The 18,882-nt window shown below is 59.5% G+C and overlaps 2 protein-coding genes across 2 annotated transcripts in view; one reads left to right on the forward strand and one right to left on the reverse strand.

The window, feature by feature from the left end:
• Nucleotides 1-16,802, reverse strand: part of VAV1 (vav guanine nucleotide exchange factor 1) — a 41,914-nt gene extending 25,112 nt beyond the window's left edge. The window contains exons 1-9 of the mRNA XM_064402115.1: nt 14,403-16,802; nt 11,710-11,826; nt 11,562-11,620; nt 9,748-9,813; nt 8,931-9,039; nt 7,880-7,969; nt 7,047-7,115; nt 3,813-3,919; nt 388-484 (exon numbers count right to left, since the gene is read on the reverse strand). Coding sequence (XP_064258185.1) covers nt 388-484; nt 3,813-3,919; nt 7,047-7,115; nt 7,880-7,969; nt 8,931-9,039; nt 9,748-9,813; nt 11,562-11,620; nt 11,710-11,826; nt 14,403-14,606 — 918 coding nt within the window. The 5' untranslated portion in view covers nt 14,607-16,802. The remainder of the gene's footprint in view (nt 1-387; nt 485-3,812; nt 3,920-7,046; nt 7,116-7,879; nt 7,970-8,930; nt 9,040-9,747; nt 9,814-11,561; nt 11,621-11,709; nt 11,827-14,402) is intronic.
• A 1,700-nt stretch (nt 16,803-18,502) lies between these two features.
• The window catches only part of C3 (complement C3), a 44,015-nt gene continuing 43,635 nt past the window's right edge, over nt 18,503-18,882 (forward strand). The window contains exon 1 of the mRNA XM_064402093.1: nt 18,503-18,735. Within this exon, the coding sequence (XP_064258163.1) occupies nt 18,638-18,735 (98 nt within the window). The 5' untranslated portion in view covers nt 18,503-18,637. The remainder of the gene's footprint in view (nt 18,736-18,882) is intronic.

Genomic DNA, 18,882 nt, shown 5'->3' on the forward strand with positions numbered 1-18,882 from the left:
CATTGGGGTCATTGGGGTCATTCGGGGACATTGGGGACATTCGGGGACATTGGGGACATTGGGGACATTCAGGGACATTGGGGACATCGGGGTCACTTTGGGGTCACTTTGGGGTCACCAGAGACATTGGGGACATTTGGGGATATTTGGGGCCACTTTGGGGACATTTGGGGACATTGGGGGACATCGGGGACATTTGGGACATTGGGGACATCGGGGACATCAGGGGACATTCAGGGTCACTTTGGTGACATTTGGGGATCATTTGGGGACATCGGGGACTTTGGGGACATTGGGGACATTGGGGACATTCAGGGTCACTTTGGGGACATTGGTGGAGAGGTCGGGAAGGATTTTGGGGTGGTTTTGGGGTTTTTTGGGGCTCACCTGGAGCTTCATGCGCAGGTCAGTGCAGGAGGACAGCTGGTCCAGGCGCCGCGCGGCCGCTTCCACCTGGCTGCAGTAGCGGCCGTAGAGGAGGAACCTGGGATGGACACCCAAAATCACCCAAAATCACCCAAAATCTGACAAAATTCATCCAAAATCTGAGAAAATTCACCACAAATCTGACAAAATTTACTCAAAAAGTGAAAATATCTGACAAAATTCACACAAAATCCACCCAAAATCCACCTGGCTGCAGTAGCGGCCGTAGAGGAGGAACCTGGGATGGACACCAAAATCACCCAAAATAACCCAAAATCTGACAAAATTCAGCCAAAATCCAACAAAATTTCACACAAAAACTGACAAAATTCACACAAAATCCACCTGGCTGCAGTAGCGGCCGTAGAGGAGGAACCTGGGGGGACACCAAAATCACCCAAAATCACCCAAAATTCAACAAAATTCATCCAAAATCTGAGAAAATTCAAACAAAACTCAACCAAATTCACCCAAAATCTGACAAAATTCACCCCAAATCAGCCCAAAATCCACCTGGCTGCAGCAGCGGCCGTAGAGGAGGAACCTGGGATGGACACCCAAAATCACCCAAAATAACCCAAAATCTGACAAAATTCACCCAAAATCCAACAAAATTCAAACAAAATTAAACCAAATTCACCGAAAATCCAACAAAATTCAGCCAAAATCCAACAAAATTTCACATAAAAACTGACAAAATCCACACAAAATCCACCCAAAATCCACCTGGCTGCAGTAGCGGCCGTAGAGGAGGAACCTGGGGGGACACCAAAATCACCCAAAATAACCCAAAATCTGACAAAATTCACCCAAAATCCAACAAGATTCACCCAAAATCCAACAAAATTTCACACAAAATCTGACAAAATTCGCACAAAATCCACCCCAAATCCACGTGGCTGCAGTAGCGGCCGTAGAGGAGGAAGCTGGGTGGACACCAAAATCACCCAAAATTCACCCAAAATTGGCTCAAATTCCAAGAAAATACAACAAAATACAACAAAATTCACCCAAAATCTGACAAAATAATCCAAAATTCCATAAAATTCACACAAAATCCACCCAAAATCCACCTGGCTGCAGCAGCGGCCGTAGAGGAGGAACCTGGGATGGACACCCAAAATCACCCAAAATAACCCAAAATTCAACAAAATTCATCTGAAATCCAACAAAATTCAAATAAAATTCAACCAAATTCACCCAAAATCCAACAAGATTCAGCCAGAATCCAACAAAATTTCACATAAAAACTGACAAAATTCACACAAAATCCACCCAAAATCTACCTGGCTGCAGTAGCGGCCGTAGAGGAGGAACCTGGGATGGACACCCAAAATCACCCAAAATAACCCAAAATTCAACAAAATTCATCCAAAATCTGAGAAAATTAATCCAAAATCTGACAAAATTCAGCCAAAATCCAACAAAATTTCACATAAAAACTGACAAAATTCACACAGAATCCACCCAAAATCTGCGTGGCTGCAGTAGCGGCCGTAGAGGAGGAACCTGGGGGGACACCAAAATCACCTAAAATTCACCCAAAATCCGACAAAATTCATCCAAAATCCAACAAAATTCAAACAAAACTCAACCAAATTCACCCAAAATCTGACAAAATTCACCCCAAATCCACCCAAAATCCACCTGGCTGCAGTAGCGGCTGTGGAGAAGGAACCTGGGGTGGACATCCAAAATCAACCAAAATTCACCCAAAATCTGACAAAATTCAGCCCAATTTCACCACAATCCAACAAAATTCACTCAATAATCAATAAAAAAATTATCCAAAATTCACACAAAAATTTAAAAAAATTCATGGAAATCCACCCCAAATCCACCTGGCTGCAGTAGTGGTGCTGGAGGAGGAACCTGGGGTGGGCACCAAAAATCTGCCCAAATTCACCCAAAATCCAACAAAATTCACCCAAAAATCAAAAAATTAATCAAGAAATGATAAAAAAATCATGGAAATCCACCCAAAATCCCTCCCAAGCCCCCCCAAGGCCCCCCAAATCCCCCCCAGGACACCCCAGATTCCCCTCAGGACCTTCTAACCCCCCCCAAATCCCCCAGACCCCCCCAAATCCCCCCCAGTTCCCTCCCAAACTTCCCCAAGCCCCCCCAAATCACCCCAAATCCCACTCAGGACCCCCCAAGCCCCCCAAATCACCCCCAATTCCCTCCCAAACCCCCCAGATCTCCCCAGGACCCCCCCAAAATACCCTCAGGACCCTTCTAAACCCCCTAAATCCCCCCCAGACACCCCCCAAATCCCCTCTAAATCCCTCCCAAGCCCGCCCAAATCCTCCCTAAATCCCCCTAGGACCCCCCAGATTCCCCTCAGGACCATCTAAATGCCCCAAATCAGCCCCCAGACTCCCTCAAATCACCCCCAAATCCCTCTCAAACGCCCCAATCCCCCCCAAATCCCCCCAAATTCCCTTCCAAACCCGCCCAGACACCCCCAAATCACCCCCAAACCCCCCAAATTCCCCCAGGACCCCCCAAATTCCCCTCAGAACTCTTCTAACTCCCTTAAATCCCCCCCAGATCCCCCACAATCCCCCCCAAACCTCCCCAAGCCCTCCCAAATCCCCCCCAAATCCCCCCAGACCCCCCCAAATTCCCCCAGGACCTTCTAACCCCCCCAAATCCCCCCAGGACCCCCCAAATCACCCCTAAATCCCTCCCAAGCCCCCCCAATTCACCCCCAAATCCTCCTTAAATCCCCCCAGGACCCCCCCAAATTCCCCTCAGGACCTTCTAAATCAGCCCCCAGACCCCCCCAGGATCCCCCAAATCACCCAGGACCCTTCTAACTCCCCTAAATCCCCCCCAGAACCCCCCAAATCCCCCCAGGACCCCCCAAATTCCCCTCAGAACCCCCCAAATTCCCCCCATGACCCTTATAACTGCCCCAAATCCCCCCAAATCACCCCAAATTCCCTCCCAAACCCCCCAAATCCCCCCAGAACCCCCCAAATTCCCCTCAGGACCCTTCTAACTCCCCCAAATCTGCCCCAGACCCCCCAAATTCCCTCCCAAACCTCCCCAAGCCCCCTCAAATCCCCCCAGGAACCCCCAAATTCCCCCCAGAACCCTTCTAACCCCCCCCAAATCAGCCCCCAGACCCCCCCCAGGATCCCCCAAATCACCCAGGACCCTTCTAACTCCCCTAAATACCCCCCCCCAGATCCCCCCAGACCCCCCCAGGACCCCCCAAATTCCCCTCAGGACCCCCCAAATCCCCCCCAAATCTCTCCCAAACCCCCCCAAGCCCCCCCAAATCACCCCCAATTCCCTTCCAAACCCCCCCCCAGGACCCCCCAAATCCCCCACGGACCCCCCAGGACCCCCCGGACCCCCCCCGGACCCCCCCGTACCTCTCCTTGTACTGCAGGAACAGGGGGGGCAGCGCGCGCCCCCCCCCGGCCCCCCCCAGCGCCCCCCGCAGCTCCCCCAGGAAGCGGCGATGCAGCTCCAGCAGCTCCTGCGGGACGCGTTACTGGGAGCACTGGGAGGGGACTGGGAGCGCTGGGAGCGCTGGGAGGGGAACTGGGAGCACTGGGAGCCCTGGGAGGGGAACTGGGAGCACTGGGAGGGGAACTGGGAGCGCTGGGAGCGCTGGGAGGGGAACTGGGAGCACTGGGAGGGCTGGGATGGGAACTGGGAGGGTACTGGGAGCACTGGGAGTGGAACTGGAAGCGCTGGGATAGCTGGGAGTGGGGACTGGGAGAGCTGGGAGCACTGGGAGCACTGGGAGCACTGGGAGAGGGCACTGGGAGCACTGGGAGAGCTGGGAGAGCTCGGGGAGGGGGGGGAACTGGGAGCACTGGGAGCACTGGGATGGGAAATGGGAGTGCTGGGAGCACTGGGATGGGAACTGGGAGAGCTGGGAGGGTTCTGGGAGCACTGGGAGAGGGCACTGGGAGCGCTGAGAGCGCTGGGAGAGGGGACTGGGAGTACTGGGAGGGGAACTGGGGGCACTGGGAGAGGTGGGAGGGGACACTGGGAGAGTACTGGGAGCACTGGGAGAGGGCACTGGGAGCGCTGGGAGGGGGCACTGGGAGGGTACTGGGAGCACTGGGAGAGGGCACTGGGAGCGCTGAGAGCGCTGGGAGAGGGGACTGGGAGTACTGGGAGGGGAACTGGGGGCACTGGGAGAGGTGGGAGGGGACACTGGGAGAGTACTGGGAGCACTGGGAGCACTGCGAGGGGAACTGGGAGCGCTGGGAGAGCTGGGAGTGGGGACTGGGAGGGGAACTGGGAGCACTGGGAGCGCTGGGAGCAGGGACTGGGAGTGCTGGGAGAGCTGGGAGGGGACTGGGAGCGGACTGGGAGCACTGGGAGCAGGGACTGGGAGTGCTGGGAGAGCTGGGAGGGGACTGGGAGCGGACTGGGAGCACTGGGAGAGGAACTGGGAGCTCTGGGAGAGCTGGGAGGGCTCGGGAGGGGTTACTGGGAGCACTGGGAGTGCTGGGAGGGGAACTGGGAGCACTGGGAGGGCTGGGATGGGAACTGGGAGGGTACTGGGAGCACTGGGAGTGGAACTGGAAGCGCTGGGAGAGCTGGGAGTGGGGACTGGGAGAGCTGGGAGCACTGGGAGGGGGCACTGGGAGCACTGGGAGCACTGAGAGGAGAACTGGGGGCACTGGGAGCACTGGGAGGGGAACTGGGAGCACTGGGAGGGGAACTGGGAGCACTGGGAGCGCTGGGACGGCTCGGGAGGGGTTACTGGGAGCACTGGGAGGGGGCACTGGGAGAGCTGGGAGCGCTGGGAGCAGGGACTGGGAGTGCTGGGAGAGCTGGGAGGGGACTGGGAGCACTGGGAGCACTGGGAGAGGGCACTGGGAGCACTGGGAGCGCTGGCAGGGGGCACTGGGAGGGTACTGGGAGCACTGGGAGAGGGCACTGGGAGCACTGGGAGAGCTGGGAGAGCTCGGGGAGGGGGGGGAACTGGGAGCACTGGGAGCGGAACTGGGAGTGCTGGGAGCACTGGGATGGGAACTGGGAGAGCTGGGAGGGTTCTGGGAGCACTGGGAGCGCTGGGAGGGCTGGGAGGGGACACTGGGAGGGTACTGGGAGCACTGGGAGAGGGCACTGGGAGCACTGGGAGGGGGACTGGGGGCACTGGGAGAGGTGGGAAAGGACGCTGGGAGCGCTGGGAGAGCTCGGGGAGGGGGGACTGGGAGAGCACTGGGAGCACTGCGAGGGGAACTGGGAGCGCTGGGAGGGCTGGGAGGGGACACTGGGAGGGTACTGGGAGCACTGGGAGAGGGCACTGGGAGTACTGGGAGAGGGCACTGGGAGCACTGGGAGGGGAACTGGGAGCACTGGGAGCGCTGGGAGCAGGGACTGGGAGTGCTGGGAGAGCTGGGAGGGGACTGGGAGCACTGGGAGCACTGGGAGCGCTGGCAGGGGGCACTGGGAGGGTACTGGGAGCACTGGGAGAGGGCACTGGGAGCACTGGGAGAGCTGGGAGAGCTCGGGGAGGGGGGGGGAACTGGGAGCACTGGGAGCGGAACTGGGAGTGCTGGGAGCACTGGGATGGGAACTGGGAGAGCTGGGAGGGTTCTGGGAGCACTGGGAGTGCTGGGAGGGGACACTGGGAGGGTACTGGGAGCACTGGGAGAGGGCACTGGGAGCACTGGGAGGGGAACTGGGGGCACTGGGAGAGGTGGGAGGGGACACTGGGAGCACTGGGAGGGCTGGGAGAGGGCACTGGGAGCACTGGGAGTGCTGGGATGGGTTACTGGGAGCACTGGAGGGGGACTGGGACTGCAAGGAGGGGCACTGGGAGCACTGGGAGAGGGCACTGGGAGCACTGGGAGGGGAACTGGGAGTGCTGGGAACAGTGGGAGGGGGGACTGGGAGAGCTGGGAGGGGGGAGTGGGAGCACTGGGAGAGCTCGGGAGGGGACTGGGAGGTACTGGGAGCATTGGGAAGGGGCACTGGGAGCGCTGGGAGCACTGGGATGGGAACTGGGAGCACTGGGAGAGGGCACTGGGAGTGCTGAAAGGGCAACTGGGGGCACTGGGAGAGCTCAGGGGGGGGAACTGGGAGCGCTGGGAGAGCTGGGATGGGTTACTGGGAGCACTGGGAGGGGGCACTGGGAGCACTGGGAGGGGAACTGGGAGCACTGGGAGGGGAACTGGGAGCACTGGGAACGCCGGGAGGGGGGACTGGGAGCACTGGGAGCGCTGGGAAGGCTGGGAGAGCTGGGAGGGGAACTGGGAGCGCTGGGAGAGCTGGGGAGGGGGTGTCCCCATGTCACTGTCACCTCTACGTCACTGGTGTCACTGGTCAGTGTCCCTGTGTCCCCCTGTCCCATTGTCACTGTCACTGTCACTGTCACTCACCTCCACGTCACTGGTGTCACTGGTCAGTGTCCCCCTGTCCCCACTGTCACTGTCACCTCCACTAGTGTCACTGGTCAGTGTCCCCATGTCCCCCTGTCCCATTGTCACTGTCACTGTCACTGTCACCTCCACGTTGATGAAGACGCTCTCCATGTCCCCATGTCCGTGTGTCCCCATGTCCCCTGTCCCCATGTCCCATGTCCCCATGTCCCCTGTCCCCATGTCCCCTGTCACTGTCATTGTCACTGTCACTGTCACCTCCACGTTGATGAAGACGCTCTCCATGTCGCGGGCGCTCAGGAAGTGCCGCAGTGGCCGCAGGAAGTGCTGGGGACATCGGGGGACACCGGGGGACACCGCGCCTTACTGGGAGCACTGGGAGGCCACCTCTGTCCCCAGTGTCCCCGATGTCCCCAATGTCCCCAGTGCCCCCAATGTCCCCAGTGTCCTCAGTGTCCCCAATGCCCCAATGTCCCCAGTGTCCCTAATGTCCCCAGAGTCCCCGATGTCCCCAGTGCCCCCAGTGCCCCCAATGTTCTCAATGTCCCCAATGTCCCCAGTGTCCCCAATGTCCCCAGTGTCCCCAACGCCCCAGTGTCCCCAGTGCCCCCAATGTTCCCAATGTCCCCGATGTCCCCAACACCCCTGATATGTCCCTGATGTCCCCGATGTCCCCAATGTCCCCATTGTCCCCAGTGTCCCCAGTGTCCCCAATGTCCCCGCTGTCCCCACCTGGCAGATGGACTCCAGGGTCTCCATATACCCAATGTCCCCAATGTCCCCAATATCCCCAACACCCCCGATGTCCCCAACACCCCCGATGTCCCTAGTGTCCCCAGTGTCCCTGATGTCCCCAATGTCCCCAGTGTCCCCAACACCCCCAATGTCCCCAATGCTCCTGATGTCCCCGATGTCCCCAATGTCCCCAGTGTCCCCAATGTCCCCAATGTCCCCAATGTCCCCAATGTCCCCAATGCCCCTGATGTCCCCGATGTCCCCGATGTCCCCAATGTCCCCAGTGTCCCCAATGTCCCCAGTGTCTCCGATGTCCCCAGTGTCCCCAATGTCCCCAGTGTCCCCAGTGTCCCCACCTGGCAGATGGACTCCAGGGTCTCCGTGTACCTCTCCTCCGTCTGCCGCAGCTCCTGGAGGCAGCAGAGCCGCCGGTCCACCCCCCCCTTCTGTGGGGACAGGGGACAAGGGGACAATCAGAGGGGACACGGGGACAAGGGGACAATCAGAGGGGACAATCAGAGGGGACAGGGGGACAGAGGGGACAATCAGGAACACCCCCTTCTGTGGGGACATGGGGACACGGGGACAAGGGGACAATCAGAAGGGGACACGGGGACAAGGGGACAATCAGCTCCAAACCCCCCTTCTGTGGGGACAGGGGACAAGGGGACAATCAGAGGGGACAAGGGGACAGAGGGGACAATCAGAGGGGACAATCAGAGGGGACAATCAGCTCCACACCCCCCTTCTGTGGGGACAGGGGACAAGGGGACAACCAGAGGGGACACGGGGACAGAGGGGACAATCAGGAACACCCCCTTCTGTGGGGACATGGGGACAATCACGGTGATGGCCGGGGGGGGGACACAGGTGTCCACGGAGGTGACACAGGTGTGGCTGGAGGGTGGTCCCAGGTGGTTTTGGGGGTTCCCACGTGGTTTTGGGGACTCCCAGGTGGTTTTGGGGTGGTTCCAGGTGGTTTTGGAGACTCCCAGGTGTTTTTGGGGACTCCCAGGTGTTTTTGGGGGTTCCCAGCTGTTTTTGGGGGTTCCCGGCTGTTTTTTGGAAGGTCCCAGGTGGTTTTGGGCATTCCCAGGTATTTTTGGTGGTTTCCAGTGTTTTTTGGGACTCCCAGCTGTTTTTTTGGAAAGCCCCAGGTGTTTTTGGGGGTTTCCAGCTGTTTTTGGAAGGTCCCAGGTGGTTTTGGGCATTCCCAGGTATTTTTGGGCATTCCCAGCTATTTTTGGACATTCCCAGCTGTTTTTGGGGGTTCCCAGTTGGTTTTTGGAAGGTCCCAGGTGGTTTTGGGCATTCCCAGGTATTTTTGGGGTTTCCCAGCTGTTTTTGGGGTTTCCCAGCTGGTTTTTGGGGTTCCCAGCTGTTTTTTTTTTGGGGTGTCACACCCACCGTGGCCGGGGGGGGCTCGACCCTCATCAGGTCCTCGTAGACGTCGTCGCCGTCGTCGCCTTCGGCCTCCACGCAGTCGTAGAGGTCATCGTCCTCCTCGGCCGTGTCACTGCGGGCGTGGGGACACTTGGGGACACCTGGGGACAACCCCCGGAGCCCCCCAAAATCCCTCGGGATCCCCTGATTGTCCCCCCAGATCCCTCGGGGGTCCCCAAAGAGCCCCAGTACCACCCCCAGCCCCATTAATGTCCCCCAAAATCCATCAGTGTCCCCAAATGTCCCTGATTGTCCCCAATATCCTTCAATGTCCCCAAATGTCCCTGATTGTCCCCAATGCCACCCCCAATGCCACCCCCAGTGACCCCAGACCCCCCCAGTAGCCCCCAGTAGCCCCCAGTGGCCCCCAGTGACCCCCAGTAACTCCCCAGTAGCGCCTGGCACCCCAAAAACCTTCAGTGTCCCCAAATGCCCATTATTGTCCCAAATATCCTTCAACGTCCCCAAATGTCCCTTAGTGTCCCCAATGCCACCCCAATGTCCCCAAATGTTCCTTATTGTCCCCAATACTCCCCCCAGTGACCCCAGACCCCCCCAGTAGCCCCCAGTAGCCCCCAGTAATTCCCCAGTAGCGCCTGGCACCCCAAAAACCTTCAGTGTCCCCAAATGTCCCTGATTGTCCCCAATATCCTTCAATGTCCCCAAATGTCCCTTAGTGTCCCCAATGCCACCCCAATGACCCAGACCCCCCCCCAGTAGCCCCCAGTAGCCCCCAGTGGCCCCCAGTAGCTCCCAGTAGCCCCCAGTGGCCCCCACTCACTCGATGAGGTCGGAGAGGCCGCTGTAAATGTCATCGTCCCCAACGCTGTCCTCGGACGGGAATGGCCTGGGGGGACACGGCCGGACACGGCTGACCCTCGGAGAACTGGACACCGGGACTGGACACCAGGACTGGACATCGGGACTGGACATCGGGACTGGACAATGGGACTGGACACTGGGACTGGACACTGGGACTGGACACCGGGACTGGACACCAGGACTGGACATCGGGACTGGACAATGGGACTGGACACCGGGACTGGACACCGGGACTGGACACCAGAACTGGACACCGGGACTGGACATCGGGACTGGACAATGGGACTGGACACCGGGACTGGACACCGGGACTGGACACCAGGACTGGACATCGGGACTGGACAATGGGACTGGACACCGGGACTGGACACCGGGACTGGACACCAGGACTGGACATCGGGACTGGACACTGGGACTGGACACCAGGACTGGACACTGGGACTGGACACCACTGACCTTCAGGGAACTGGACACCAGGGACTGGACACCACTGACCCTTGGGGACTGGACACTGGGACTGGACACCAGGACTGGACATCAGGAGTGGACAATGGAACTGGACACTGGGACTGGACAATGGGACTGGACATCGGGACTGGACACCAGGACTGGACACTGGGACTGGACACTGGGACTGGACACCAGGACTGGACACCAGGACTGGACACCACTGACCTTCGGGGAACTGGACACCAGGGACTGGACACCACTGACCCTTGGGGACTGGACACTGGGACTGGACACTGGGACTGGACACCGGGACTGGACACTGGGACTGGATACCAGGACTGGACACCACTGACCTTCAGGGAACTGGACACCAGGACTGGCTACTGGGACTGGACACTGGATTGGACACCAGGTCTGGACACTGGGACTGGACACTGGGACTGGACATCACTGATCCTTGGGGAACTGGACACTGGGACTGGCTACTGGGACTGGACAGCAGTGACCCTCGGGGACTGGACACTGGGACTGGACACTGGGACTGGACACTGGGACTGGACACTGCTGACCCTCAGGGGCTGGACACCAAGGAATGGACACCACTGACCCTTGGGGACTGGATGCCACTGACTCTTGGGGACTGAACACCGGAGACTGGACACTGGGACTGACACCAGGACTGGACACCGGGACTGGACACCAGGACTGGACACCGGGACTGGCTACTGGGACTGGACATCTCTGACCCTTGGGGACTGGACACTGGGACTGGACACCAGGACTGGACACCGGGACTGGACACTGGGACTGGACATCGGGACTGGACACCAGGACTGGACACCAGAGACTGGACACTGCTGACCCTTGGGGACTGGACACTGGGGACTGGACACTGGGACTGGCTACTGGGACTGGACATCTCTGACCCTTGGGGACTGGACACTGGGACTGGACACCAGGACTGGCTACTGGGACTGGACATCTCTGACCCTTGGGGACTGGACACTGGGACTGGACACTGGGACTGGACAGCAGTGACCCTTGGGGACTGGACACTGGGACTGGACACTGGGACTGGACAGCAGTGACCCTTGGGGACTGGACACCAGAGACTGGATGCCACTGACTCTTGGGGACTGGACACTGGGGACTGGACACCGGGGACTGGATGCCACTGACCCTCAGGGACTGGGCACCATTGACCCTTGGGGACTGGACATCAGGGACTGGACACCATTGACCCTTGGGGACTGGACACCATTGACCCTCAGGGACTGGACACCTGGACCCCGAGGGATGGACACCTGAGCCCTGTCCACTCACGTGAATCCTTTGCTCTGCGCGATGGGGGTCCAGGAGAGCGTTGAGAGCGTCTCGATCACCTGGGGACACAGAGGTGACATCGGGGGCATGAGGGGTGACCCAGACCCCTGGGTCCCACCCCCCCGGACAGCTGGACCCCTGACCCCACCTTGCCGAAGTCCTGGACATCGAAGAGGTCGAAGGCGCCGAAGAGCCGGTGCTTGGGGAGCCCGAATTTGTCAGCGCAGGCGGTCAGGAAGGTGCGGATGTTCCTCAGGCACAGGAACTGAGGTGGCACCAGTGTCACCAGTGTCACCAGTGCCACCAGTGTCACCAGTGTCACCAGTGCCACCATCACCAGTGTCACCCCTGTTATCACTGCCACCCCCCGTTGTCACCATCAAAATCAGCGCCTTTGTCTCTCCATGGTTGTGATCATGGTGGTGACAGTGGCACCGCCATCATCTCTGTCACCAGTGCTGTCATTGTCAACCCCATGAACATTGCCACCATTGTCACCAACGGTGACATTGGCACTATCATCATCTCTGTCACTAGCGCTGTCATTGTCAACCCCATCAACATTGCCACCATCATTGTCATTGTACCCTGTCAACAATTGTCCCTGTCCTTGTCACCCACTTGGTGCCATCACCATCAGCATGATCGTCACCACCAGCAGCATTGTCATTGTCACCCCCATCAACATCGCCACCATTGTCACCAATGGTGGCAGTGGCACTGCCATCATCTCTGTCACCAGTGCTGTCATTGTCAACCCCATCAACATTGCCACCATTGTCACCAATGGTGACAGTGACACTGCCATCATCTCTGTCACCAACGCTGTCATTGTCATTGTCAACCCCGTGAACATTGCCATCATCATTGTCATTGTCATTGTCACCCCAACACTGAGATTGTCCCTGTCCTTGTCACCCGCTTGGTGCCATCCCCACCACCATCATTGTCATTGTCACCCCATCAACATCACCACCGTTGTCACCAATGGTGACAGTGACACTGCCATCATCTCTGTCACCAACGCTGTCATTGTCATTGTCAACTCCGTGAGCATTGCCACCATCATTGTCATTGTCATTGTCACCCCAACACTGAGATTGTCCCTGTCCTTGTCACCCACTTGGTGCCATCCCCACCACCAGCATTGTCATTGTCACCCCCATCCACATCACCACTGCTGTCACCATGGTGACAGTGGCCATCATCTATCTCTGTCACCAACGCTGTCATTGTCATTGTCACCCTTGTCCTTGTTGTCCCCTCAGCACCATCATCGCTAAGATTGTCACCATCGGCACCATTGTCCTTGTCCCTGTCACCTCCTTGGCACCATGGCCACCATCGTCATTGTCACTATTGTCACCAGTGTCACTGCCCTTGCTCTCACTAGCCCTGTCATTGTCACCATCAATGTCCCCGCCGTCATCATCCCCATTGTCCCATCATCATCATCATCATCACCCCAGGTCACACCAGTCCTGTCATTGTCACCATCAATGTCACCATCACCAACAACCCCAATGCCACCATCATTGTCATCCTCATTGTCCCCATCATGGCCACCACCCTCACCCACACCCACCATTGTCACCCTCAATGTCACCATCATCATTATCTTCATTGTCCCCATCATGGCCACCACCCTCCTCCACACCCATCACTGTCACCATCAATGTCCCCATCCCCATTGTCCCCATCACCCACCACTGTCACCAACAATGTCCCTGTCCCCATTGTCACTATCAACGTCCCCATCCCCATCATCCCCATCACCCACCATTGTCACCATCAACGTCCTCATTGTCCCCATCACCCATAATTGTCACCATCAACGTCCCCATTGTCCCCATCACCCACCATTGTCACCATCAATGTCCCCATCGTCCCCATCGTCCCCATCACCCACCATTATCATCAATGTCCCCATTGTCCCCATCACCCACCACTGTCACCATCAATGTCCCCATCCCCATTGTCTCCATCACCCCCCATTGTCACCATCAATGTCCCCATCCCCACTGTCCCCATCAACGTCCCCATCCCTATTGTCCCCATCACTCACCATTGCCACCATGAATGTCCCTGTCCCCATTGTCACCATCAACGTCCTCATCCCCATCATCCCCATCACCCACCATTGTCACCATCAATGTCCCCATCGTCCCCATCCCTATTGTCCCCATCACCCACCATTGTCACCATCAATGTCCCTGTCCCCATTGTCACCACCAATGTCCCCATCCCCATTGTCCCCATCACCCACCATTGTCACTATCAACGTCCCCATCCCCATCGTCACCATCAACGTCCCCATCCTCACTGTCCCCATCCCTATTGTCCCCATCACCCACCATTGTCACCATGAATGTTCCCATCCCCATTGTCCCCATCACCCACCACTGTCACCATCGATATTCCCATCCCCATTGTCCCCATCACCCACCATTGTCACCATCAACGTCCCCGTCCCCATTGTCCCCATCACCCACCACTGTCACCATCAACGTCCCCATCGTCCCCATCACCCACCACTGTCACCATCAACGTCCCCATCCCCATCGTCCCCATCACCCACCACTGTCACCATGGATATTCCCATCCCCATTGTCCCCAGCACCCACCATTGTCACCATCAACGTCCCCGTCCCCATTGTCCCCATCACCCACCACTGTCACCACCATTGTCACCCCCCCGTGCCCCTCCCTGGCCCAGCCCCACTGTCCCCACCTCGAGTCTCACCTGTGACATCTGTGGCCGGGGACAGATGTCCTGGGGCCATTGTCACCCCACTGTGCCCCTCTCTGGCCCAGCCCCACTGTCCCCACCTCGGGTCTCACCTGTGACATCTGTGGCCGGGGACAGATGTCCCGGGGCGGCACGGCGCGGGGCAGGAGGGCGTTGAGCAGGTGGCACAGCAGGACGCCGTCGCGCAGCGCCTGCGCCAGGTCCCACACCTGTCCCCCGGGGCTGCTGGCCCGGTGTCCCGCCGGCAGCACGCGCGCGGCCACCAGCCAGTGGGCACACTGCCGCCACACCTCCATGGGGACGCGGGGATGAGAGGGTGGAGGTGGCTCCTGGGGGGGTGGACTTCAGTGGAGGTGGGTCCTGGTGGGGTGAATTTCTGGGGATTTGGGTCCTGGTGGAGTGAAGTTCTGGGGAGGTGGGTCCTGGTGGGATGAACTTCTGGGGAGGTGGGTCCTGGTGGGGTGGACTTCAGTGGAGGTGGGTCCTGGTGGCGTGAATTTCTGGGGATTTGGGTCCTGGTGGGGTGAATTTCTGGGGAGGTGGGTCCTGGTGGGGTGGACTTCAGCGGAGGTGGGTCCTGGTGGGGTGAATTTCTGGGGATTTGGGTCCTGGTGGGGTGAATTTCTGGGGATTTGGGTCCTGGTGGGATGAACTTCTGGGGAGGTGGGTCCTGGTGGGGTGGACTTCAGCGGAGGTGGGTCCTGGTGGGGTGAATTTCTGGGGATTTGGGTCCTGGTGGGGTGAATTTCTGGGAAGGTGGCTCCTGGTGGGATGGACTTCAGCGGAGGTGGGTCCTAGTGGGGTGAATTTCTGTGGAGTTTGGTCCTGGTAGGGTGGATGTCAATGGATCTGGGTCCTGGCAGGATGAATTTCTGTGGAGTTTGGTCCTGGTGGGATGAACTTCTGGGGAGCTGGGTCCTGGTGGGATGAATTTCTGTGGAGGTGGGTCCTGGTGGGGTGAACTTCTGTGGAGTTTGATCCTGGTGGGATGAACTTCAGTGGAGGTGGGTCCTGGTGGGGTGGACTTCAGTGGACGTGGGTCCTGGTGGATGAACTTCTGGGGATTTGGGTCCTGGTGGATGAATTTCTGGGGAGGTGGGTCCTGGCAGGATGAATTTCTGGTGGAGGTGGGTCCTGGCAGGATGAATTTCTGGTGGAGGTGGGTCCTGGCAGGATGAATTTCTGGGAAGGAGCCAATGGAGGTGGGTCCTGGTGGGATGAATTTAAATGGAGCAACTGGAGGAGTTGGGTCCTGGCAGGGTGAACTTCAATGGAGTTGGGTCGTGGTGGGATCTACTTCAATGGAGGAGCTGGTGGAGATTGGTCATGGCGGGATGAAGGTGGGTGGTGGGTCCTGGTGGGTCCTGGTGGGGTGAACTTCAGTGGAGGTGGGTCCTGGCAGGATGAATTTCTGGGGAGGAGCCGATGGAAGAGGGTCCAATCATCAACTTCTGGCCAGGAGATGATGGAGATGGGATCCCGGTGGAGATGAGATCCCAATGGAGGTGAGATCCCAGGAGAGGTGAGATCCCAGGAGAGGTGAGATCCCGGTGGAGATGAGATCCTGATGGATGTGAGATCCTGATGGAGATGGGATCCCTGTGGAGATGAGATCCTGATGGAGGTGAGATCCCAGTGGAGATGAGATCCCGGTAGAGATGAGCTCCCAATGGATGTGAGATCCTGATGGAGGTGAGATCCCAGTGGAGGTGAGAGCCTGGTGAAGATAAGATCCCAGTTGAGATGGGATCCTGGTGGAGATGAGATCCTGATGGATGTGAGATCTTGATGGAGATGAGATCCTGGTGGAGATGAGATCCTAATGGAGATGAGATCCTGATGGATGTGAGATCTTGATGGAGATGAGATCCTGGTGGAGATGAGATCCTAATGGAGATGAGATCCCAGTGGAGATGAGATCCTGGTAGAGATGAGCTCCCAATGGAGATGAGATCCCAATGGAGATGAGATCCCAATGGAGGTGAGATCCTGGTGAAGATGAGATCCCAGTTGAGATGGGATCCCGGTGGAGATGAGATCCCGGTGGAGATGGGATCCGTGTCACCGCTCCTGTCCAGAGCAGCACCAGGTGAGGCCCCGCCGTGTGTGGCCTTGGCAGGACCACATCCAGTGAGGAGCTGCTGGATGACCACTGGATGACCCCTGGATGACCACTGGACGACCCCTGGCTGACCCCTGGACAAACCTCAGCACCCCCAAACGCTTCTGGGGCACCTCCCACGGCGCAGGAGGTCCCTTCCCCCCAGGAAAGGGAGGAACCGGAGGCGCTGGGGCCCCGTGGGGCCACCACCGGTGACAAGTGACAAATGTCGGTCCCCGTCCCACCGCCGCGTCCGGACGATCCCGGTGGGCTCCTCCTGCTTCCCCCACGGCTGGAGAAGGTCCGGTGGCCTGGTGGGCCCCCCGGCGTGGTCAGCGCTGGTGGCCCGGCCTGGAGGGTGGCGGGAGTGTCACCCGCCCGCGCCCCGGAGGTGACACAGGGGACGACGGAGGTGGCGCGCCTGCGCCCCGGAGGTGCCGCGGGGGACAACGGGAACTGGGCCCCGGGGTGGTGGCTCCTGGGTGGCTTCCTGTCACGGCGGTGGCACCAGGGAGGAGCTGCCACCACGGCGGTGGTGGCGACAAGGGGACAATCGGGGGACAAGGGACACGAGGGGGGATCTGGGCTTCTGGGAGATGGGACAAGGTCACAGGAGGGGTCCAGGTGGTCAGGACATGGTGGCCCAGGGGTCCAGGTGGGCTGGACATGGTGGTCCAGGGGGTCCAGGTGGCCCAAAGGGTCCAGGAAGGATCAAGGTGGCCTGGACATGGTGACCCAAGGGGTGCAGGTGTTCTGGACATGGTGGCCCAGGTGGCCCAGGGGGTCCAGGTGACTTGGATATGGTGGCCCAGGGGGTCCAGGACGGTGTCCAGGACCTTTCAGGGGTCTCAGGATGTTCAGATCCTACCAGGGATCCAGGAGGTCACCCAGGACCCACCAGGGGTCACCTGGGTGTGCAGATCCAGGTGTCCAGGTCCTACCAGGGTTCCAGGAGACCACCCGGGTCCTTTCAGGGGTCTCAGGATGGACCCAGGTGTCCAGGTCCAGGTGGACCCCAAGCGTCCAGCTCCTACCAGAGGTACAGGAGGTCACCCAGGACCCATCAGGGTCACCCAGATGTCCAGATCCAGGTGCCCAGATCCTACCAAAGCTCCAGGAGGTCACCCAGGACCCATCAGGGATCACCCAGATGTCCAGATCCAGGTGTCCAGCTCCTACCAGAGGTCCTGGAGGTGACCCAGGACCCACCAGGGGTCACCCAGATGTCCAGATCCAGGTGTCCTGGTCCTACCAAAGTTCCAGAAAGTGACCCAGGACCCATCAAGGGTCTCAGGATGGATCCAGATGTCCAAGCCCAGGAGGTGACCCAATTGTCCAGGTCCCACCAGGGGTCCTGGAGGTGACCCCAGGTCCTTTCAGGGGTCTCAGGATGGGCCCAGGTGTCCAGGTCCAGGTGGACCCCAAGTGTCCAGATCCTACCAGGGGTCCTGGAGGTCACCCAGGTCCCACCAGGGGTCACTCAGGTGTACAGATCCAGGTGTCCAGATCCTACCAAAGCTCCAGGAGGTGACCCAGGACCCACCAGGGGTCACCCAGGTGTACAGATCCAGGTGTCCAGCTCCTACCAAAGGTCCTGGAGGTCACCCAGCTCCTCTCAGGGGTCTCAGGATGGGCCCAGGTGTCCAGGTCCAAGTGGACCCCAATTGTCCAGGTCCTACCAGGGGTTCTGGAGGTGACCCAGGTCCTTTCAGGGGTCACCAGGGTGACCCAGCTGCCCATGACCTACTTGGGGGAGGGTCTCAAGGAGGACCCTCCCCACCCCGCAGCCCAGCTCTGTCCCCCGCTGTCCCCTGGTGTCCCCCCACCCCCGTCGCGACCCCCCCTGCCGTGTCCCCGCGGTGTCGCAAGCCCCGCCGTGGCCCCTCGCCAGCTCCTTCCCCGAAATGAGGAACGACCGGCCCGCCCCTCCCCCACCCTGGGGGGAGGGGGAGCCCAACCCCCACCCAAGGGTGCGGGACCCCTCCCCCAGCCAGTGCCACCCCCCCCGCGCCGGGCGCGGGGGTCCCGGCGGTGTCACCCACCCCCCCCGGGTGGCCGCAGGTGGCCGCAGGTGGCCGCAGGTGGCCGGAGGTGACCGGAGCGCCCAACCCCCCCCTCACCCCCACCCATGGGTGGGGGCAGGGCTCGGGTTACCCATTAACCACCGGGGCCACCATAAAGGGACCCCCCCGTCGCTGTCGCTGTCGCTGTCCCCTCCCTGCGGCCATGGGGGCTCCGGCGCTGCCGCCCCCTCCTCATCGTCCCCTCCTCTTCCTCCTCCTCGGAGTCCTGGTGCTGCTCGGGACCCCAGCCCGCGCACAGCTGTGAGACACTGGGGACCCCCACCCAACCCCACCCATGGGACCCCCACCCCACCCATGGGACCCCCACCCAGCCCCACCGAAGGGACCCTCACCCAACCCCACCCATGGGATCCCCCAAGCCCAACCATGGGACCCTCAGCCGACCCC

Source organism: Passer domesticus, chromosome 34 (assembly GCF_036417665.1).
Source record: "Passer domesticus isolate bPasDom1 chromosome 34, bPasDom1.hap1, whole genome shotgun sequence".
Classification (NCBI taxonomy): domain Eukaryota; kingdom Metazoa; phylum Chordata; class Aves; order Passeriformes; family Passeridae; genus Passer; species Passer domesticus.